Source organism: Panthera pardus, unplaced genomic scaffold, assembly GCF_024362965.1.
Source record: "Panthera pardus isolate Hobbes unplaced genomic scaffold, ASM2436296v1 HiC_scaffold_2, whole genome shotgun sequence".
NCBI lineage: Eukaryota > Metazoa > Chordata > Mammalia > Carnivora > Felidae > Panthera > Panthera pardus.
The window spans coordinates 148,625,684-148,649,064 of NW_026526765.1; the positions used below are offsets into that span (position 1 = coordinate 148,625,684).

The 23,381-nt window shown below is 43.9% G+C and overlaps 1 protein-coding gene across 4 annotated transcripts in view; it reads right to left on the bottom strand.

Annotated features, from left to right (window-relative positions):
- Window positions 1-7,542: 7,542 nt before the first annotated feature.
- MAPK9 (mitogen-activated protein kinase 9) overlaps window positions 7,543-23,381 on the bottom strand; it is a 58,996-nt gene continuing 43,157 nt past the window's right edge. For 2 of the 4 annotated variants that reach the window (XM_019469699.2, XM_019469702.2), the window contains 7 exons: window positions 20,528-20,693; window positions 19,130-19,201; window positions 15,875-16,057; window positions 14,594-14,718; window positions 13,472-13,535; window positions 12,379-12,450; window positions 7,543-10,630 (listed from right to left, as the gene is read on the bottom strand). In XM_019469699.2, the coding sequence (XP_019325244.1) occupies window positions 10,488-10,630; window positions 12,379-12,450; window positions 13,472-13,535; window positions 14,594-14,718; window positions 15,875-16,057; window positions 19,130-19,201; window positions 20,528-20,693 (825 nt within the window). In that variant the 3' untranslated portion in view covers window positions 7,543-10,487. Of the gene's footprint in view, window positions 10,636-12,378; window positions 12,451-13,471; window positions 13,536-14,593; window positions 14,719-15,874; window positions 16,058-19,129; window positions 19,202-19,547; window positions 19,620-20,527; window positions 20,694-23,381 lie in introns of all 4 variants that reach the window. The other 2 variants (XM_019469700.2, XM_019469701.2) reach the window with 2 other exon arrangements.

Below are 23,381 nucleotides of genomic sequence, written 5' to 3' on the forward strand. Positions count from 1 at the left end.
CCTCTATCTCCCTCTCTCTCTGCCCCTCTCTCACTCTCTCTCTCTCTCTCAAAAATAAACTTAAAAAAAAATAGAACTGACCAACAGGAAATCACAGAAGGTGGTTTGAGGACATCCATCTGTCCTAAATGTGATGCTGGCAATGAGCAGGATGGCAGTGGGAGCTCAAGTTTGAAAAACACCTCGGGAGGCAACTGGGGGCCCACGGAGACAGGGACACGGTGGTCACAGCCACATCCTAGGAGGCTCATTCCAGGGTCGGGTGAAGGACAGACAGTAGCTGGGCAAGAGTGGCAGCCAGGAGACCCTTTGGCCACTACAGCCATGTCCCCATGCACAAGGGCTGGTTTACAGTCCGGGTGGTGGTAGAGATGGGTGATAAAGTTGGGGGTTAGATCTTCCTTCACCCAGGCAACTTCTCTTTGTCTTTAGCTGTCAACTGACTTGCGTTAAGTATTTGATGGCAGCCACAGAGTGAGGTCTCCAGAGGCAGGGGCAAAGTGTCAGATTTATGGCCCACTTATTTATGAGCTGCCTGGCAAGCATTTGTCTAAATGAATGAAGGAATGGCCTGTGGTGGGGTGAGGTGAAGAGGGGACAGGAGGGGTCCTGGAAGGGGAGCCTGAAGAGCACTACAGCCCAGCTGAGGAGTCTGAACATGGTCCTGGGGGAAGGATGCATTTAGATTTGCACAGAGGTGGCAGGATTTCCCTGGGCATCAGTGCTCTCTGCCTCCAGCTGGGCTGCTGGCTGTTTCTAGACAGGGGCAGGGGTGGGGGTTGGCAGGCTAAAGGGACGCCAGCACCGAGCTTCAGCAGGGCCGCTGATCTGAGCTCAGCAAGGCTAGGCCTGGTCTATGTCCTCTTGCTGGGCACAGCCATGGCCTATTTGTCCTGGTCAGTGGTGCCAGGTGGTCCCATACTGGTGGTGTGCGTGCATTTCTGGTGGCGAGTTTGCATGCGTGTACATGCACACACACACACACACACACACACACACACACACACATTCACTCCAGTCTCCATCAGGATGTATCTTCAGGCTGTGGCTTCGGGATGTTTGACATTTTCTGCTTCCTCCTGCTCTTCCCTGAATAAGCCTGGACACTCTCCAAAGGAAGCTCTTTTTTATTCAGAGTTTTGTGGGCAATTTACAAAAAAACAAAAAAAAACCCCCAAAAATAGGTTATTTATTGCCACAGTTGTGTTGAGTCACCCTTGAATTCTGGAATAAACCGTACAATGTTGGATTCAGTTAGCATCTCTGAAAAGGGCACATAATCTTGATCTTTTTCCAGTTTTCGAATCAAGATTATACCAACCTCCTAAATTGAGTTGGGTGGTTTGAAAATTTTGGATAAGATAGGGTTTTTCTGTTTTTGTGGAAGTTTAGTAAAAATCGACCTGTAAGACTGATTGGTCCTGGAGGGATTTAGGGGTGTAGGGGTGGGCTTTGGTTGCCATTTCCCTTTCTCTGATGATTACTGGTCCATTGGAGATTTCTGGAGGCCATCCAGAGCATACTTGTCCAGCCTCAGACCCTGTCTGGGCACACACTGGTGTGGGAACTCATGCAGTCTTCCTGCCTACGTTTCCCCAACTTTACAATGGAGAAAATAATATTGACCTCACAGGAACTGTTGAGATTAAATAAATTCATGTGTATGATGTACTTAGTGTTATCGTTGTTTTTTTCTCTCTTAACAATTTTTTTTTTAATTTTTACTCTTGAGAAAGAGAGAGAGAGAGAGAGAGAGAGAGAGAGAGAGCAAGTGGGGGAGGGGCAGAGAGAGAGGGAGACACAGAATCCAGGTTCTGAGCTGTCAGTACAGAGTCCGACGTGGGCTCTAACTCATGAACTGAGAGATCACGACCTGAGCCAAAGTCAGACGCTTAACTGACTGAGCCACCCAGGTGTCCCCATAGTGTTACCATTCTTGAGACAATTTCAATCCCTTCTATTTCTATGGAAAATGGTCTGCTTCTCTTCACCACAAGCATTAGAACGTTGTAAATATTACTTCTACTGGATCCTGGCTGGATATACCAGGAAAAGACTTTGGGGATACTGGGGAAACCCCAAGGCCTAGGTATTAGGCCAGATGAGAACTTATGGATGTGGATGGTTGGAGATCGGTAAAGGAGGAATGCAGGTTATAAAAAGCACATATGGCATGACTTCATTTGGGCAAAAAAACCAAAACCAAAAAAAAAAAAGTCCTCCAAACAAAAAAGAAAACCATCTAGATGTTCACATGTCCATAGAAAACCATGTGAAAAATACACAAATAAGGTTATTAACAGTGGTCATCTCTGAATGGGGGAATATGGTAGTTTCTCATTCTTTTTTCTTGTTAAGTTTATTTATTTATTTTGAGAGAGAGAGAGAAAGTACATGCTTGGGGGAGGGGCAGAGAGAGAGGATCCCAAGCAGGCTCCACGCTGTCAGTGCAGAGCCTGACTCAGGGCTCAAACGCATGAATCGTGATATCATGACTTGAGCCAAAACCAAGAGGCGGACACTTAACTGACTGAGCCACACAGGTGCTTCCTAAGTTTCTCATTCTTGATTGTATTTTCTAACATATGTATACATGGAATATACATATTTTGAATTAAAAAAATTTTTTAATGTTTATTTTTGAGACAGAGAGAAGCAGAGCACGAATGGGGGAGGGGCAGAGAGAGGTGGAGACACAGAATCAGAAGCAGGCTCCAGGCTTTGAGCTGTCAGCACAGAGCCCGACACAGGGCTCGAACTCATGAACCACGAGATCGTGACCTGAGCCAAAGTCGGATGCTTAACTGACTGAGCCACCCAGGAGCCCCTTTGCATTTTTTGAAATAGGGAGCAGATGGGAGGAGAGGAGGTGAAGAAAGGGAATATAGACTTCTAGTGCAAAGAGGAGCAATTGAGGGTGATATTAGGTGCTGAGCTCACTCTCTCTAACTTGGCTGAACTGAAGTTGGGATACGGAGGAGAGGGACAGAGAGATATCACACAGCACAGAGACTCCGGTAGGAGTGAGGGTTCTGCAGAGGGCTGGGTGCAGGAGCGGGTGAGGGCAGGGGGGCAGGCCGTGCTGGTCCCTAGCACTTCCCCTAGCCACCACCACTGAGAAGATGTGAGAATAAACACGTACAGGTGAGTGTTGCTGCTCAAATATTTATTTCTTATAGCTTCTTTTTTTAAAATTTATGTTTATGTATTTTTGAGAGAGAGAGAACATGAACAGGGGAGAGGCAGAGAGGGAAGGAGGCAGACGATCAAGACAGAGGATCTGAATGAAGCGGGCTCTATATGGACGGCAGAGAGCCTGATGCGGGCTTGAACCCACGATCCATGAGATCATGACCCGAGCAGAAGTCAGACACTTCCAGGCACCCCATCTTATAGCTTCTTTGGTCTGTCAACTGACTGCTTGAAAGTACTGAAGAGATCTACTTTGAAACAGAGAGCTGTCCAAATGTACCTCTGAGGGTCTGTATGGAGCTCTAGGCTGGATTAAAATCAGATGAAAACGAAGTAGCATGAATATTTTTAGTTGAAAAGGAAAGCAAACAGGCGAAGCCTCAGAAGAGGTTACTCAAGGTGCTAAACCTCTGAGGTCACACACACACACACGGCTTGAGCCTGGCTCTGCCCCACGAGAATGCTGTCATCAGCAGGCCCCTGCGGAATCACGGTTACAGACTTCCAAACACACCCTGCCTTCATTCACCCGGAAACAAAATAAGGCCACCACATGCTACCACCCTGCTCCCCTCCCCAATTCACTTAACTGGGGACATGGGGACAACTGGCTGTGTTTTCTAAGTGGCCACAGGACATCAAGAATGTAGATATAGAAGGGGAAGCTGGCACTCACCGCCCAAGAGAAAACAAAAGAATGAATTCGGAGCACCAGCACGTGGTGACAAACTGATTTCTCTTCTTGAAACGTGACTAGGAAGTAGATCAGAGTGTGCTGCCAAAGTGCCTTCGTGATTTTGGTGTGGGTCCAAGACCCTTCTTCCTGACCTCGTGGCAAGATAAGACTCCACATGGGCTGCACGACGTTGCCGTTGAGGCCCTCCTCCCCCAGAAGGTGACAAAACACTGGCCATGTGGGTCCCTCTCTGTGACTGCTGGGGTCTGCCCTTGGGCTCTGTCCTGCTGCTCAAGGCTGTTAATCACCACTTGGATGAATTTTCAGAAGACCCGCTCGTGCTCATAAAACTGACAGAGGTCACAAGCTAGCAGAGAGAACCCTTATGAAGAATGACAGACCCTGGATTAAGTGCAATGTCACAAAGCCCGGCGGTTCTGATGGACTACAGGTGTTGGGTGTAACTGGCTGTTAAAGCTAAGGCCAGTTAATGTGCTAATTAGCTGGGGAGGCCCTGGATGCAGAGCACGCCCCTCGGGCTGCATCTGGAATATTACACGTTCCCTTCGGGGCCCATATTTGCAGGGTGAGCCAAGGTGGTGAGGCTCTGGGGGCTTTTTCATGTGAGAGAGACGTGGATGACCTTTGGGTTCAAGCTGGAGAAAGGAAGATGTGGAGCTTACTCTTTCGACTAACGTAGTCAATCCTGTCTCATGGGATGGATCACACCCCCTCTGTTTCACCCAAGGGGAGGGCCTGGGGTCCAGCGGTGGAAGCTTGGGAGTCAGGGTGTGGTTCTGATTAAAGAAGAACTTTCTAATGGTCAAAACTACAAAAAACTCCATGGGAAGGGGGCCCTTCCCTTCACTAAAGCCATGTGAGCACAGGCTTGGCGGCCATCTCTGGTGGATTCCGGCCGTGAACGAGGTGTTGACTGGAGGGCCTCTCCATCCATCGTCATGTTTTATGAAAGCCAAGTGAATGAATGAAATGAAGTTTAAAGCATGCTTATAAAGATTGTAAGAAGGTCACAGGGATGCTTTAGGAGAATGGGAGAAAATATTACTGGAGAATCAACAATTTAAAGTAGGGATTTCAGGGGCGTCTGGGTGGCTCAGTCGGTTGAGTGTCTGACTTTAGCTCAGGTCAGGATCTCACGGTTTGTGAGTTTGAGTCCTGCATCGGGCTCGCTGCTGTCAGCAAGAAGCCTGCTTTGGATTCTCTGTCTCCCTCTCTCTCTGCCCCTCCCCCGCTCACACACTGTCTCTCAAAAATAAACATTAAAAAAATAAAGTAGGGATTGAAGCGCAAGTTCAGTTTATCTCAAAGCTCAGCATGAACTTCTTTAAAATGAAGAGTTGGATTTCATTTTATCCGCATCTCCACAAAGTCTGTATAAGCTTGTAGCTCCTTTCAATCTTGCACCTAAATTCCACATGGAAGGAATTGAAATGACCCATTTCACTGGACCTGGACCCTTATATTCTCTTTTTGACACCAAATAAGCCCTACTGAGTAGTGCTGGGGCTCAGAGTGAAGATATCCCTGGTTATGTCCCACGTCACCCCACGTGCAAGTGTCAGGGCCAGTAAGAGCAAAACAGGCTTCTACAGTCTCTGCTTCCCTCGATGGACACAAAGCATCTAGAAGCTGCTCCGGGGATGGGAGCTTTTAACACGGTTACCTACCAGGGGCAGTACCCCTCGGAAAGTGTGGGAGAATTTTGTGCTCATGGCATTTTTCTTGGGAGAGGGGCCCTGTCTGCTTCAGACCACCAAAGGGGCTTATGAATAAAAGAAGCCTGAGCTCTGCACCTGCAGGAACATAAGGCAGTGCGTAGAGGCTCTGCACTCTCTCTTGACTCCGCCAGGGCTACAGCCTTGGGGTTGTGCGGGGCTGGGACTGTGTTAGAGAACTTCCTTCCCACTTTAAAGTGCCAGCAGAGGAGGTGCCTGAGCGTTAAGCATCTGACTCTTGATTTCGGCTCAGGTCATGATCTGATGATTTGTGGGCTGAAGCCCCACATCAGGCTCTGCACTGACAGTACCGAGCCTGCTTGGGATTCTCTCTCTCCCTCTCTTTCTGCCCCTCCCCTGCTCATGTACTCTTTTTTTTTTTTTTTTTTTTTTTTTTTTTTGGTCTCTTTCTCTCAAAATAAATAAATAAACTTAAAAAAAAAAAAAAAGCGCCAGCAGAGAAAGGGTAGTGGCAAACACTCTTGCTCACAAGAACCCTAGGCCCCCAAAACCTTGGTCTTTCCAACTGTGAAGGAGCGTGTGGCCAAAGGCCTTGAGGACTCGGTTAATGAATAGTTCCCAATGGCCATGATGGGCACGTCCCTTCTAAATCCTGGTCACATGGTCTCAGCAATACGTGACTGGCCACTCTGTCTGTTTGTTACCAGTTCTCCTGATTAAAAACAAAATATTGAGTAACTGCCTTATTGCCAAAGGTAACCTTATGCTTAAATTCATATAAGGCACCATAGCATCTTTAGGACATTAGGTTGTTTTGAACGATTACCCTCCCCCCTACCAAAAAGCCCCACCCCAATACAGTCACCATTCCATTCAATAACTAAAAAGTATTTTAGTACCATCTGTACTGAAGGGGGTATGCTACAGAAATGGAACCCAGACCTATATGAGGGACATGTGTTCCTTCTTTACAGAACTTTAAAAATAAGACTGATGAACTCATCTATCTGGAATGATTCTAGCCCTTTTATTATCTGTATTATTTTTTATTTTAAAAATCTTTTTCTGTTTATTTTTTTGAGAGAAAGAAAGAGAGAGCAAGCAGGGGAGGGGCAGACAGAGAGACAGAAAGAATCCCAACCAGGCTCTGAGCTGTCTGTGCAGAGCCAGATGTGGGGCTTGAATTTACAAATACTGAGATCATGACCTGAGCAGAAACCAAGAGTTGGACGCTTAACCGATGGAGCCACCCAGGCACCCCTGATTCTAGCTAGCCCTCTTAAAAAGCAGAGAAAAGAAAGTGAGCTGTGAAGGACACTTCTAGTCCTGTGGTTTTTTTTTTTTTTTTTTTAACGTTTAGTTATTTTTTTGTGAGACAGAGCATGAACAGGGGAGGGTCAGAGAGAGAGGGAGACACAGAATCTGAAACAGGCTCCAGGCTCTGAGCTGTCAGCACAGAGCCCGACGCGGGTCTCGAACTCACGGACCGTGGGATCATGACCTGAGCCAAAGTCAGACGCTTAACCGACTGAGCCACCCAGGCCCCCCTAGTCCTGTGGTTTTTAAGTCCTGAACATCTTAAAGTGTCTCCGAAACAGAAGCAAAGTCAAGGTGGCTCATCCCGTGCACAAACCCACAAGCACACAGGCACCATTAATGATTTAGGATTTTATGTAATATGAGGAAAGACTGATGAGCCATGCCTTGTGAGAAAAACAATTACACCAATACTGGGAATACTCAATTTTGTACTTGCCTAGTTTTGAAAACCGAGATTCAGAAATTTGCAAAATATTTTCAGGGAGAGAAGTCCAAGACATGTTTTGACTTTCAATTAAAAATATCTGTTAATATTGCTGGAAATGATGACACTCCGACATTGACCGTGTTCACGTTAAATCTGTAATCGGAGATGGTGACGTAGAAATATAGTCAATTGTCACTTAAAAACACACAAAAATTGGACATGCTATACACTTGTCTTTTAAAATGTATCTATATTATTTTCACCAATCAAAACACACAGAATATATTTTATTATAAAACATTAGGCAATGTTACTTTTGAGATATGCAGTCTGAAAGGTCACACCTGTATTTACTACCAGTATGAAACACCAGTGGAGTACATTAGAAATCAACCAGACAAACTCGTACATCATTACCATGACTCACACGGTATCGAATCTGGATTAAACCGGGATCCCATCCAGGGATGTCAGCAAGGGGCCCCGCTAAGAGTTTTTTCCTTTCAGCACTGAGGCTCTGAGTTCTGTGTCCCGAAGAGAAAAATAGAGCCCCACTTCCGTTTCCACGACCACAACTGATCAATATTGAGCAGTCTGTGTTTCCACAATGTTCTCCTACTCTGATAGACTCTACCTGCTCTTGAGGTCAAGACCCGACGTAGGGGGAGGCAGTCATTTCCTTTTTGACCAAAAAATAAGCCAACAAATAAAATAAACCTAGTCCAAATTCCAGGCTAATAATAAATTACCTGGTTTATAAAAATATGTGTCCAAAATAGTTACTTCCAGGGTTGTGTACAATATAAATTACAAAAATAAAATAGAAAAGATGAAAAAGTTGAGCACGTTTTAGTTCTTTATCTAACGTCAGCATTCACCCATGGAGAGCGGTTTGAAACCATCTGCATTGCACCAGGACTCTGGTGCATCTCGGCTCAGGAGGGAGGACCCTGAAGTGGGGTGAGGTATTTCTGCGGAGCTCTGCTGTCTGCAGCCCTGTGGCCTGTCTTCGGTGCCCTCGCTGCTACCTGGTAGAAGGTGGGCTCGGCAGGAAACCCATCTGCACCAATACAGGCTCCCCCCATGAACGCACGGAGGAATGAGTAAGCAGGAAGCCAGTCTGCGGGGGCACCCAGCTCCGCTTACAAATGGTGCCCAGCGAGGAGCTGAATGTGCCCACGGCATCCCCGTGCTGGGTTCACGTAAGCCTAGGGCAGATAAAGCATTTGAAAGATTCTCCTCTTTCTTTGCTTTTCTTTTTAAAGATAGATTTAGTAAAGTCTTTTTGAAGAATGCGTATTAGTGAGAAGGCTATTGTAAATGTTTGTATGTGTATGATGATAACTCTCTTCACTATACCATCAGGCCTCCGAAACCAGAACCACCCTAAGCCATCTAATAGGTGTTTCTGCTTCAGTCCAAGTTAGTATTTCCATCTTGTACTTGAATGTGTCTAAACCTCACAATATAAAACTATTTCTTACTTCAGTATGATTTTTTTTCATCAAGGGTTCCAGTTTCCAGTGATAAGACCAACCAATAAGATACGCAACTGGTACAGACAGAATTGTATATTTTAGGTAATATTTGTGATAGACTTTCTTATCAAAGTTCCTCTTCAGAACACATTCTATAGAATGTTAACCCAGTCGATAGCTTCTGCAACAGTGAAACACAAGATATGAATCTGTAACACAATAAGCTCAAGGGACAAGCATCAAGAGCACAGGTGGCCAAAATGTGACCATTGTAACTCCATTTCTGCAGTGATGCTTCAATACTCAGTATGTTAGTGAACTCTGAATGATTTCCATATCAGAAAGTCTGAAAGCATCAATTTCAGGTGAGCAGTTTTAAATCAGAAAAGACTCAATAGTTAATCACTACTCTTGAGGGTGCTTCCTCCATATCCCCGTGAGGAGTTTTTCCCAGAAAATTCATGGGTTTCCCTCAGGAAAAGGAAATGCTCCATAAGTGGAAAACACCACCACCACACAGGCCTTCCAAATCACCTTGCTTCCTAAAACAGACCCAAGGGAGGGGGGGCATTTAATGTGGTTTCTTTCAGCAAAGAAAGAAAATCGAATATGAACGAACGTTAGATTAGAAACCGGAAACGCTGCCTTGGGAGATGGTGCGTCTCACCTTGAATGAGGGAAGGTAAGAGAGGACCCTGAGCAGTCTCGGGCAAAGCAAGCACTTGGAAAGTGACTGCGGTCGCCTTCAGTGACCATTTCACAAAATTCTACCCTTGCCGCTGATGGATTCAAGAATCTGTCGGCCATCATGTCATTGATGTGGAGTGTTAGGTGCCTGATAAAGAAGGTGAAGTTTTAGGTAGCATTTTAAACTAATACGTCCAGAAGACCAGGAAAACAGAGCAAGGGTAGATAGGATTTTAAAGGTATATATGGCCTAAGCAGCACAAAACTTAAAATTTTATCATGCATTAAAGCTGAATGCACAGTCATCCCAGACTAAGACAATTTAGAGGAAATAAAGTGTCCCTATAAGTGTCTTGGTTTTAGCAGTGATAATTCTCAGCCCAAAACATGACAAATTTAAGAAAAGTTGTATTTTTTATTTATTAAATAGATTTAATTATATTCTTTCTGAAATACAAAAGATAGAATAAATCATACCATAAAAGAAGGTAAGATATGATAATATGATGGTGGCCAATTAATACACATAAATCTATTTTTTCTGGACAGACACCAAATCACTTCAGAGGATTAAGAGATCATTCTAGAAGCAGCACTACCTGGAAGATTATTTGGCATTTAGATACTGATTTCCAAAGTGCTAGATGGCAAGAGCAAGCACATGTGGTCACATGCATAGAAGTCCCAACAGTTACTGAGGATGAGAAATTGTCACCACTATTACCGTACAACTTAAAAAAAAAATCACCTATTCTAATTGCTCACCTGAAATGACCTTGAACATAATCTCTAAGAGTGTGGCTTGCACTTGTTTCCTTCAGACATGATCTGCTTCATTTTATAATCTAGGCAGGCAATCCTATTAGAACTGAGTAGGGGCAAGGCATTGTGTTTCTTACATGCAGAACATGGAGTTTTTTCTATTTGGTTCCATCAACCCCCCCAAGCATTTCAGGCCCATGGAAGCGAGAATTCCTTCACTGATGACAAGCTCTGCTGCTCATAACTTATCATCGACAACCTTCCAGGGGTCCCGTCGAGGCATCGAGGCTGCTGTCTGTGTCTGAGGCCAACGTCTGCTCGGTTGACATGGATGAGATGTCGTTGATGGAGGACGACTCGGAAGGAGTGGCGTTGCTACTTACTGGTGCATCTGTGCTAAGAAAACCAAATATAATAAAATCTGAGGCACGACATTGCTGCAGGTTCGGGCAGTGAGACTTTAGGCCATCCCTCAGCTCCGTGCTCGTGCGGTTCCCTGGCCCACCTGCAACATTCTTCTTTTCTTCCTAGTGGCAAAACGTCACATATGTGCATGTATATAATCATCTTAAAAAATACCTGCTGCTTTAGGGGTGCCTGGGTGGCTCATTTGGTTAGGCGTCCGACTTTGGCTCAGGTCATGATCTCACGGTTCGTGAGTTTAAGCCCATGTTGGGCTCTGTGCTGACAGCTCAGAGCCTGGAGCCTCTGCTTCGGATTCTGTGTCTCCCTTTCTCTCTGCCCCTCCCTGCTCACGCTCTGTCTCTGTCTCTCAAAAATAAACATTAAAAAAAAAGTAAAAAAAAAAAAACCTGCTGCTTTAAAAAAGATTTTTAATAGAAAAACTACTGAACCTGTCCTACAACGATCAGTGTCACAAAAAGGCTGAAGCCCAAATAGAGTTCAGGTGTCCATCAACACTTTGTCCAAGGAGAAAAGCAGTAATCTTTGAAGAATTCTTTTCTAATAAAAACACCTGCTAGCAGAAACAAAGACTGTATACAAACAAAACAACAAAAAAAAAAAAAAAAAAAAAAGGAAAAAATTTAGCGGCCTCTTGTTCATTTTATTTTATACATCCCCAAAACTGACATTTTGAATTTTTAAGGTATGTGAAACTATCCTATTTCCTACCGTCCATATTTTAGTCTGGTTTGAGCAAAAATAAAACATCCAAGCTCTCAGAGGTCAGTGCTTGCAGTCTGAAATTTGTGCTTAGTTAACCACAAGCACCTAAAGTGTGGAAGTTATATAATCTCTAGATGCTTGACACATAGATCATGCTGAATACAAAATTCAAGAAAAGTAAGCAGTGCAATCTGCACTTCTCTGTGTGTGTGCACGTGTGCTTTTGGGGAGGGGGGTGTGAGGTGAGGAAGTAAATATAACTTGCAGGATTTCATTTAGGAAGCAGGTGGGATCCTACGGACCTAAATTAACACCACATATGTCTCTAGCAGTCATACAATGAATCTACCACTAGGTAGATCAAATAGAAATATGGGAGAATTATATGAACAGTTTTTCTCAAAGAAAACCAAATTCCATTTTTCTTAGATTTGCACTGATTTTCTTTTTAAACTGGGTGGGGCCAATATGAAGAGGGTCATGCACATAAGAAATGTTTAAAAAAATTTTTTTTTAATATTTAGTAATTTTTAAGAGACAGAGAGAGAGAGCGAGCGAGCAGGGGAGTGGCAGAGAGAGAGGGAGACACATAATCTGAAGCAGGCTCCAGGTTCTGAGCCATCAGCACACAGCCTGACCCGGGGCTCGAACTCGTCAACCGTGAGATCATGACCTGAGCAGAAGTTGGACGCTTAACTGACTGAGCCACCCAGGCACTCATTAAATTAAAACATTGGAAGTGTTTTAAATTCAACTCCCTCGTCTGTAAATGGAGCTGATGGCAGCAGTTGCAAGCATGAGACGAGACTGTCTATAATGCAGTTAGCTTAGTGCCTGGCCTGTCAGTAATATGTTAGTTGTCACAGCCAAGACAAACCCAAACAGGAAGACTACCTCACACAAGGAGCTTCCAGATCCAGGGCCGGTCGAGCTGGCATTTAATGCATCACTGCCATTTGGATAAGTTGTACAGGGAAAAGGAAAACATCAACTATTAAAGCAATCACTAACCTGAAGGCTGATCTTTCACAACACCATTCTTGCTTCTTTCTTCCCAGTCCAGTACTTCTTTGTAAATCAGCTCTTCAAACAGAAATGCAAGTTAAAAGGCTCCATCAGTTTCTCTGCATCTCTGAACCCTGCTTCCAAATCAACTGAAACCCCTCCAAGGGCACTGTGGTGTCTTATTTTTAATTGTGATATACAGTTAATTCAATAATATCTTTTGCCTAGATCACAACATCCACACTTTGTTGATCCATTACATCTTTCAGCCCAATTGTTAAGGCAGCCAAAAATGCAGGCAGTTGTAAATTTACATGTGGGTTTTACGAGGGGCAGGGGACTAGTAAAGTGACTCTCACAGAACATTTTAAAGGATTGGATGCTTTTGTACTGTTTGCACATGTTTCTCTCCATCGTTACTTGGGATTCTCCAAATGGAACCAGTATCCATATGTCGGCCAGAAGCCCCTCCAGAGTGGCCAGAAATTAATCCAAATTCCTCAGTCATTTCTTGGCTTCAACTTCACTTTCTTCCATCCTCCCTGGTGAGAAAAGCTAACAACCTACTAAAGATGCATTAGGGGTTTCTACAATTTTGGTGTTTGTGAACCAGGATGAGCACCTTGCAAACATTTCCTGAGGCTCACAAGGCCGCTCTTGGCCAGAGTGTGGCCATGTGTGTCACCCTGTTGAGTGTTCATGAAGGTCACGGCATCCCCGATACCCTGGGGAAAGCAGACATAATCTGCTTGGGCAAGACCTGTTGCCACTTCTGACCTGCACTGACCAGGGTTCTTTCTCAATGACCCCTGATTCTTCTTTTTAATGAAAAATTATTAGTTCAACCTCCTGATTACTGGCTGAATTTGCAGTGGGTTTTTGGTCAATCTTACAATCTTTGGAAGCAAATGGTATGCAGTTCCAATGTGCTCCTCTCTAATTCTGTTATCTTCAAGTTCCTTCTCTACCAGGGAGGGGCAAGAGATGGGCCAAGAGAGACTCTGCCCCTTCCCTAGGAAGGCTACTGCAACAAGTGAAAAGCCGCCCCTTTACAGAACTTGAAGAAGTGCCATGAGTAAGGGGCAAAATCAGCCCTTACCTTTCCACTCCTCGATTGCATGCTCTCTTTCTTCCAACTGGGCATCATAAATCTGAGGTGGTGGCTGAAAATTAAATCACAGTTAAAGTCAACGGTTAAAACAGGAATGAGGCATGAATAAGACCATAACATCACTGTGAAGATTCTAATCTATTTGTCATGTGGCTTTCATGCAATATATGGCTTCTTAGAGATTTCCTCCTAAGTGTGATATTACATCAGTTTTGGAATCAAAATAATTAGGGAAAAAATTAACCAAAAAAATATGGTCCTCTTAACAATCACATGACCTCCACTCTAATGACATCTGCCCAACTGGAACTAAAAAAGTGGTAATCAAAGGCTGTTTTCTGGAGACCCGCCCCAGACAAGGGAAGGGCTAGGAAATCCAGAAGGTACAGAATAGAGCTCAGGTTTGCAGTGCTTCATGGTAGAGCCCCCAAACCCAATCCTCAACTCAAATGGGCTGTTCCCAAAACCTGCTTAAAAATCACATGCTTATAACTAGGATTCCTTGCACACAAAACAGTGTTTCATGTGATGGTTAAATCCATAGGCCAAGTCATAAAAATGTGTTCTACGGTGGCATAAAGTGAGCCTGCCACTATGTGGTTACTTTGCTCGTAGTCAGAGGTTATCCACACCAGTGCCACTAAGGAAAAATGCACCTGGGCACCAAACTCGGAAGCGGGACTCCCCTGGCAGGTGCCTCGAGGGAAGGATAAATAAACCTGTGATTTTCAGCGAGTTTCTTAGCCTCTCTGATGGGGTGGCCTGAAGAAGGTGTTCTAAGCAAGGCGCACATGGCACAGTGCCAGGCAAACAATGGAAGCTTAGCAAATGGCAATGTTAGTACAATCACACATGAGCATCTGCGTAAAGGAATAGTATCTCCACCGCAGAAGCATGTTCCCTCCCGAGCTACACTGAGCTGCAGCCCCCGCAGCAAGTGTCCCCAAAGGGAACCAGGTCCCAGACGACTGTAGGCCCCTTTGTATTCAGGGGTCCTTTGAAATCTAGAACTTACTATCCTTATGTGGCCACTCTGGACTAACAGACGGAAGACCCGAGGGAATGTTGAGCCCTGCCTTTACACACAAGCCTTGGAAAACAGGTGCTTACCGCTTCTGCTTCAGCAGGGTCATACCAAACAGTAATGTAAGGGTGACGCAGAGCCTCGTCTACAGAGATGCGCTTGTCAGGGTCTATCACTAACATGTTCGATAACAGATCTCTGGCTTGATTTGCTGGGGTGAAAACAAACATTAGATTAATAAACTAATGCTCAGACACAGGAAATTGTATAAAGACAACATGACAGTACAGAGAGAACAAAGATGTGTGATCTTTGAGAAATTTGTGACAGGTTCCTGATCAATCGAGCCTTTTTCTTTAAGAATGAGCCGAGCAGCCACTTTCACTACACATCACTACACTACACTTTCACTACACAGATTTTCAAATGTGGTTTCTTGCCTCTGGATCTGGGAGGAGAGGAGGGGTGGCAGGGCCTGGGGAAAGGGTACCAGGTGGACACAGGCCAACCGGAGGCTGAAGGGGGGGTCCGGGGGGGGGGGTAGAACCCACCAGGGAAGGCACAGGATGCAGCTAAGGGCGGCACTGCCCGAAGTGCAGGCATAAAACACGGGCAGGCTTTTTTTCCTGCCTGATGTCCATCAAAATGAAATTAGAGCAGACCTTTTAAGCCATACAAATAATCTCACGTTTGCACACTAGACAACACTTCGCAGATATCTCTGCTATGCTGACCTGTATAGAATGTTGGCAACAGACACTTGAAAAAAAATCTAGAGATCAGTTGTTAGGAAAAAACCCAACAAGTTCAATAACTCAGTCAAATATAAGGCTCACCTAGGTTTCAGCAATTAAAGCTCACATGGGTGGGCAAAGGACAGATGGGGTTTTTCTGACTGAGGCACAGTTTTGCCCTGATGTGGAGAGAAATCTGTTCTTTGCCTTAAATCACATTTTTAGAGGTGGGCACAGGTGGAAGGGAGGAGAAACTTTTTAAATTGAACTGTAATACAGTTTCTGACTCTTCAATTGGGCGAGAATCGTAATTCAAGTATTCCTTATTCCTTATGCCTGAAAACTGTGTGAATTCCAATTGCTGTAATTAACATCAGAGTCTTTCAGACTGACGTGAACCTTTTTATTTGGACCAAAGGCTCAGTGAGGCCATTTTATCTAGGATAGAACTTTTAGGTCTTTTAGGCTTTCTCTCCACCAAGCCTTCATTCTAGTAAATAACTTTGAGACTTTCAACTATGTTATCTCCTAACGTTCGTAGCTGTCAGAATGCAAACCTGAAAAGGTGAAAGCGGCCCCTGGATTGAGAAAACCGATATGGGGGGGGGGGGGGGAAGGGGAAGGGCATCTTACTTTTTATTTTGTCTCGTTCAGATTCTGATGGGAATATCCAATCTGGGAAGAGTTCTTCAAATTTGATTCCAGGGTACTTTGGTCTGTTTTCTACATAATTTCTCACGGTCGGCTGAAGTTTCTTCATAAAATCCGCAGACGGCGTTCCTAGCTGCTCAATGACTTTATTCCACTGATCAATATCTAAGGAGTCTCTTGAGGAAAATACAACTGAAGGGGCTTACAGTCACGTTACACGGAGTAGCATTATTCAAAGAAACACTTAAATCCTATTTTCACCTACTGACAGGTAATTAACTAGGCTGTCCCACTGGGGCAGCCGAGGTATTCTAAAATAATATTCACATGGTGGTTGGGGTCTCCAAAGTTGACACTACTTTTAAAAACTCTGCTCCTTTATAAACTCTGATCATGGTTTATTAAACCAACACACTGAGGAACGTATGCCTTCCCTTCTAGATCAAAATACAGTTAATCTTGTAACTGAAGAATACTTATGACAGAAGTGATTAAAGATGAAATTAGATATTACTTAGGCAGACTGAAGTCAATTTTCACATCAAAGTTACTTAGATTGGAAAGCTCCTTAAAGTGGACAGATCTGAGTCCTCGGTCTAAGGTGGGGTGCGGCACGTGAGCTGGGGCTTTCTGAGCCTTGTCCTCTCTCACAGGACCACATGCCTTCCTGTAACTGGGCTTAGACAGCTTTGGGAGGTCATTGTGTTTTACTTGGCACTGACCATGCCCATCACTGCAGTACCTTGGAGCACATTTTATCTCCTTTCAAAGTACATGACCCGGGTTCCAGACTCCACTGTGCACTAGACATGCATCAGGTGCCGGGCAGTCAGTCTCCCTTGGGTCTCAACTCCCTCGTTTGTAAAACGCAGAAAATACCAGCTTTGGCTGTTTCACAGGGGGCTTGGAATAATGAGGTGGAGAGGGATTCTGAAACTGTTAACAATTATATGAGAGAACGTAGGACAGAAAAAAATCATGTAGGCAGCAATGTTTAAAAAGCAGTTTTTAAAAGTTTTTAGAAAAATCTAATAGAGGTTTGTTTCAGAAAAATCCAATTACATCATTATGGAAGAACCCAGGCGGCAGAAATGCTCTTAGAAGAACAAAGAAGACAACTCCGTTCTTCCAGAATGTTGGCCATCTGCAGTCCTGCTTGGGAGAGGAGTCCTGGCCATTCGAGTCACTAGTGTATTCTCTTCCCTCACTCTTTTGTTCCTATGTGATGCCGAAGCAGAATTGTGCGGCATTCAAGCCCTTCTCACCGAACAACTGAAACAGCCCCTCATCTCCCTGCTTCTGCTCATGCCCTTGACAGTCTGGCTTCGGCTCAGCAGCTGCAACAACTGTTCCCAATGTGAGTCAGACAGGAGCCTAGAAATGGGTGGGCGCTCAATAAATGTCTAGCGTGTTCATGATAAAGGGTCGTTTTTGTAGACTAAAGGGTGGTGGGAAAGGAAAAGACCATCCCAAGAAGCCTGGCTGATCTTCCAGGTGTGTTCGTGCATTACCGTCCCTTAGCTACCATGGGCTTCTCATTATACCCAAGAGGAACCAAGGCTCAGAGAGGCCCTGACTCATCCAGCATGCACAGCCACCGTGTGCACCCAAGGTGGTCTGGCTGAGGCTGTCTTTTCCTTGTGGGCTACTGTGGGGACAGACATTCCTGTTCTATCCCAGATCACACATCTGAAAGCAAATCTCAGAGAACTGCAGTCTGCTTTCCAGAATCTTTTTCCATGCTTACAATTTTTAATCTAATGTTTGAAGGTGTGGGCAAAACTGTCTTTGGAGAATGACGTTAATCTCGGTGTGTATTTTGAGAATGACATTAGGTGGCCTTATATATAAAACTATTAATTATTGACACTGCAAGATGGTAATATGTAAAGTAGGAATTTTAAATTACTTAATAATGCTCCAAAAAGTATTCACAGTTTTCTTTTTTGTACTTTCTGAAGAAAACATTCAATTAAAAAAGGAAAGGCATAAAATGAATAAGAATTGAGACAAACGAGATGTTAAATAGATACTTCTAAATTATTTATCTTTAGAATTTATCAAGTTTTCCTTTTTAAACTGAGTCTGTTTGCAGACTTATTTATAGTTTGGAACAAGCAAATCAAAGGAAAGGCTATGGAAAACTGCTGGAAAATTTATTAGAACAAAATAAAATGTTGTATTTAACTCCACATAAAATCTGTGATGTGAAAAATGTCAAGGAAGGCAAATAAAATGACAGAACAAAATCTTTTCATTCCATGTTTGTGTTGTAAAGAATTTATATTACAAGAAAATCACCCTTATAAAATTATAAAAAATGAAAGCAACTTTAATAAAATACATACAAAACACTGACTACACAGCTTGGTTTCCTTTAAAATTAACCATCAATCTGCCAATGGACAGAGACCACTTTAAGCTTTCATAACGAAAAAACAAAATCAAAGACTAATGAAAATAGTAAGTGGAACACAAATGAAAAAGGGAATATGTGAAGAACCATGTTAGAGTAAAAAATATTAATGATGGAGGAATATGAGGAAAGAAAGCTATTATAAGTATTACATTATCTCTTCTCTTTTATGGTTGATGTCATTAATGTGATTTGCTAACCACAGTATAAATTAATCTTTTGCATTTTATATTTATTAAGACTTCTCCAGGTGTGTCACAAAAGAACCTTCTAGATGGATCTTTTAAAAATTTCTACAAAATGTCAGCAGAGTAATAGGCAAGAAAATTAACATATCCTGTTCCTCACAAACTTTTCCTTTTATTCTCTTTTACTTTGGTCTTATGTAGTGTGCTTCAGTTCTTACTTTGGGGGCAAAATATTTTAATCCATACTGGTAACTAACAAAATGGTATGCTAATTAAATGACACAAGGGTATTGGCTTATTAAATTTAGATAGGAACTTTCCTTGTTAAATTAACTGAATGGTCTAATAAATGGTATTTTCACTTAAATATCAGAATACATCTGTCAAAGAGTAAATTTCTAAGCTATTTTTGATAAAATTAAAAACTAATATAATTGGTTTAATAAAACCATTACAGGTAGTCAAGTAAAAAAGAAAACGTAAAGTTGAACCACTTGGTTTGTGACACTACTTTAACAAACATAATATAGACCCCCTTAGAACACAGTCTAGAATTATAACATTTTCCTTTTGAGCTCCTGCTGCCTTTGGCATTTATGGAAAGCATGGCCGGGAAGGTCCCGGGAAGGATACGATCAGTGCCTTGGAATATCACACAACCTTTCACCAGCTCTCCCATGATGCACCCCACTGACCAGATATCAACTGAAAACAAAATGAAATGACAAAATTATGAAGTGCCATGAACAAAACAAAGGTGAGGAAAAGGAATTCTAACAGTGTACTAAACACACAAATATGGAAAAATAAATTGCTGGCTAAGGGTGAACTTTTTACACAATGCGAATGAGTGCTGGCCTCTCCTCTGGCTTTCAGTAAGCGGCAATCTGGGCTTTAGCGCCAAAGATTCCCGGACTTCCCAGCTTGAGAAGCAAACAAAACCCCAGAAAGGAGAGGTGGCTGTCCCCGCAAAGCTGTGTGGCCATGTGCCCACCCCCATCGCTACCCCCACCCCCGTGGCCAGTGCTGGGTCTCTCCCTGTGAAGGATACAGTCTCTTCCTGGGAACAGGACTTTATGGAGGACCATTTCTGCCATGATGCACCCGACAGACCAGATGTCCACTACCAAACACCAGGTGATTAAAACCAGCCGGAGACCCCCACACATCTTTCTCAAACCCCCTCCCAACAGAGACAGACCCAGCTTGTCAATGGGAACTTTTGTAACATATGGACATGACACCCGCCGAACGGTCCTCGCTAAACTGCCGTGTCGGTGGGAACTCACAGAGGCAGATTGCTCGTGTGGGCTCCAGGTGAGGACCCGCCAGAGGTGCCCTGACTTCCGGCCTTTCCCCCTCTTCCATGGGGCCCAGCTGAACCCCAGGCCTCAGCCAGGCAGAGGGCTATTTACTGCAGGTGGGGGTGGGGCGGGAGGAGCCAGCAGGGAGCCATAGGGCTATGTCCCTCATCTGTCAGAGTCAGAACACTGCTTACAGAGCATCTAAAACTTGAAGCACAGCTCATTCCCCGATGACTTGTGCAAACTTTCAGACTCTTAGCAAGGAAATGTGATTGAGTTCTTTTCGACAAATTTGTCAAGGTCTAAGTTACAAAGAGCTCTGATATTGCTAGAGTAAGTTAAGTTTGGGTGTTAAAAAACCCATTTTACACAAAAGAGAACATGTATTATTCCATTTATACCAAGTTCACCAATAAGTAAAAGTAAGCTTTGGTGCTGGAAATTAGGATAGTGGCTTCCTTTGGGGGTTGAGACCCAGAGGTGGGCTGGGGAGGTCTTGGGTACCACTGCTGTTATAGATTTGCATACTTCTCTATAATAAATATGTTATACTTTGATAGATGTTCACAGATACTCATTTTGGAAGTGAATTTGTAACAGTGGGTGATTTCTGCCAGTAGAGATGGGCCACAATGACTTGTGTATAACGCAGCCCCCACATTGTGCTTCCTTTGGCTCACGGGACAAGGCTGGTGGTGACCAGCAGCCATGTGTCACCCACACTCACCATTCTCTTTGTAGCCCATGCCCAGGATGACTTCGGGTGCCCGGTAATACCGCGTCACCACGTACGGGGTCATCATGAAGTTGGTGCATGCTGTCCGGGCCAGGCCAAAGTCAAGGATCTTAAGCGTGCAGTCTGATTTTACTACAATGTTGCTAGGTTTCAAATCCTAGGGCAGAAATGGTTTAAATGAACACAATGAACAGGAGTGGACAACACTGTGTGGGTAGGGATTTGTGAAGCTGGGGGTTGCTGATGTACCTGAGTCCTGGGGGAAATGGGGGGGGGGGGAGCGGGCAGAGTTAGAACTGAACACTAGGATTTTGGAAAATGTTTCTCTCTTAAGTTGAAACGAATACAGATCAGCCTAAAGGAGTCAGATGGTCACCCTCAGGCCCATGTGGGAAGCTTCGTGACATCCTTTTGCTTAAAACCTCCTCAGTACTTCCCTAGAGCCCACCCATCCCTCCTCCTGTTCATCCCGCTGCCCACAGAAATATAATGTAAGCCACATACTGAACTTACATTTGCTAGTAGCCACACCAGGAAGAATGAACACAAATGGGTGGAATGAATTTTAATACTCTACCTTATTTAACCCAATATATCCACAATATTATCATGTTATTTTTGTTTTGTTTTTGTTTTATTTTAGAAAGAAAGAGAGAGAGCATGAGCGGGGTTGAGGGACAGAAGCACAGAAGCACAGAGAATCTCAAGCAGGCTCCACACTCAGCATGGAGCCCAATGTGGAGTGCACAAGTGAGATCATGACCTGAGCCGAAATCAAGAGTCAGATGCTCATCCAATGGAGCCACCCAGGCGCCCCCATAGTGTTATCATTTTAAAATGTAAGCAATATATACAAATTACTAATGACATACTTTACATTCTGTTTTTGGTACTGTCTTTGACATCTGTGTATTTACAATAACAGCCACATTCTGAGCGCTCAACAACCTTATGTGGCTAGTGGCCGCCATGCTGCACAGCACAGAGCTAGAATTCTCTGACTCTGCAACCTTCGGATGGCTCTTTCTTCTTTCAGAAAAAGAATTCCACAATCACTTCCTTATCTCCAAAAAGAAAGCCCACCCCACCCTTGAGGCATCTTAGTCTTCCCCTGCCAGCACCAGTTCTGTGACAGGAGATGCAGGACCCAGGTTGACGTAGCAGAAGCTCAGAAAATGCTTGCTGTGTGAACACACAGGTCACACTCGCCTATACCCCATACCCTGAACACATGAACACAATTTCTGCAGTTTCTTCCCCCACAACCCCAGGCCTTTTTTCATGGTGACCCCACCTTCCACCCCCGATCCCAGAACCTTCCTCAGGCCACAGGAATCCAACTTCTGCCTGAGACAGCAGCCTGAAAACTCACCCTAGACACTGCCTTCCAAACTATCCCCATCTATTCTTTTCCCAAGTCACATCACACAGGAGGACCTGGGAGGGCTTTAGGTGTGAGGTTTCAGGCCCAGTACCTACCTGACTAATGCTTTCCAAGTGATGTGTCACAGATGAGCACACACAGGTGTGTGTGATGGCTACAATGCATTAGCAGGATAAGCAGGAAACCACTTAAAAATAACATCAGCTGAAATTATGTTCCATTACTGTTAAATGTTCTCCTTCCAAACTTCCTGGATTTGGTTTAAATATCTAATGTGTGAAAATTGCAATGAAAATTCCGACCAATTCCCATGCAGATGCTCTGGCCCCTCATCGGCCCCAGAGCACCATGTGACCACCTTCTCCGTGTGTCTTGATGTGGGAAAGACTTGGGGGAGCACCACCACCCCACACCCACAATTCTGCAGGCACTGAATCAGCCCCTCACGCAAACCAGTGACTCTTCCCTGTGAGGAGGCAGTAATACGCTAAGGCAAAATAAACCAACCTGTTCCTAGTTTCTTTTTTTTAAACCCAAAGACTGTGGCAAGAAGAGGCAACTGAGAATACAAATTGCTAACAAACGAAATAATGCTCAACTTTGTGAAAAAAAAATTATTATTATTATAATTTTTTTAAATTTCCAAATGACAAGGAGTTATTTTTGGTCTCTCCCGTGGCAATGAGGAAAATCATGATAATATCCAGGGCTGGCAGGAGAAGCCAACACAGAACCTTCCTTACACTGTTGGTGGGGATGTCAATAGGTGCTTTCTTTTTAGGAGGCTGATTTTTGAAAAATTTGTAATGTCTATACTTTGCCACCCAGCAGCCCCTGAAATACACTCTGGCCTTGGATCTAAAGCACAGCCACAGGGAGAAGGGTTACTACAGCTGCACCACTGGCCAGTTCAATGAACTGCAGAGTGACTTAGAAAACATGCCCACACTCAGCACCCAAAAACAGTCCAGTGAATAAATGGGCAGAAGATGTGAATAGACACTTCTCCAAAGGAGACATCCAGATGGCCAACAGGCCCATGAAAAGATGCTCAACATCACTCGTTAGGGAAATACAAATCAAAACCACAATGAGATATCATCTCACACCAGTCAGAATGGCTAAAATTAACAACTCAGGACACAATAGATATTGGTGAGGATGTGGAGAAAGGGGAACACTTTTGCACTGTTGGTGGGAATGCAAACTGGTGCAGCCACTCTGGAAAACAGTGTGGAGGTTCCTCAAAAATTAAAAATAGAACTACCCTACAACCAAGAAATTGCACTACTAGGTATTTATCCATAGGATACAAAAATTCTGATTTGCAGGGGCACATGCACCCCAATGTTTATAGCAGTGCTATTACAATAGCCAAATTATGGAAAGAGTCCAAATGTCCATTGACTGATGAATGGATAAAGAAGATATGGTGTATATACACAATGGAATACTACTTGG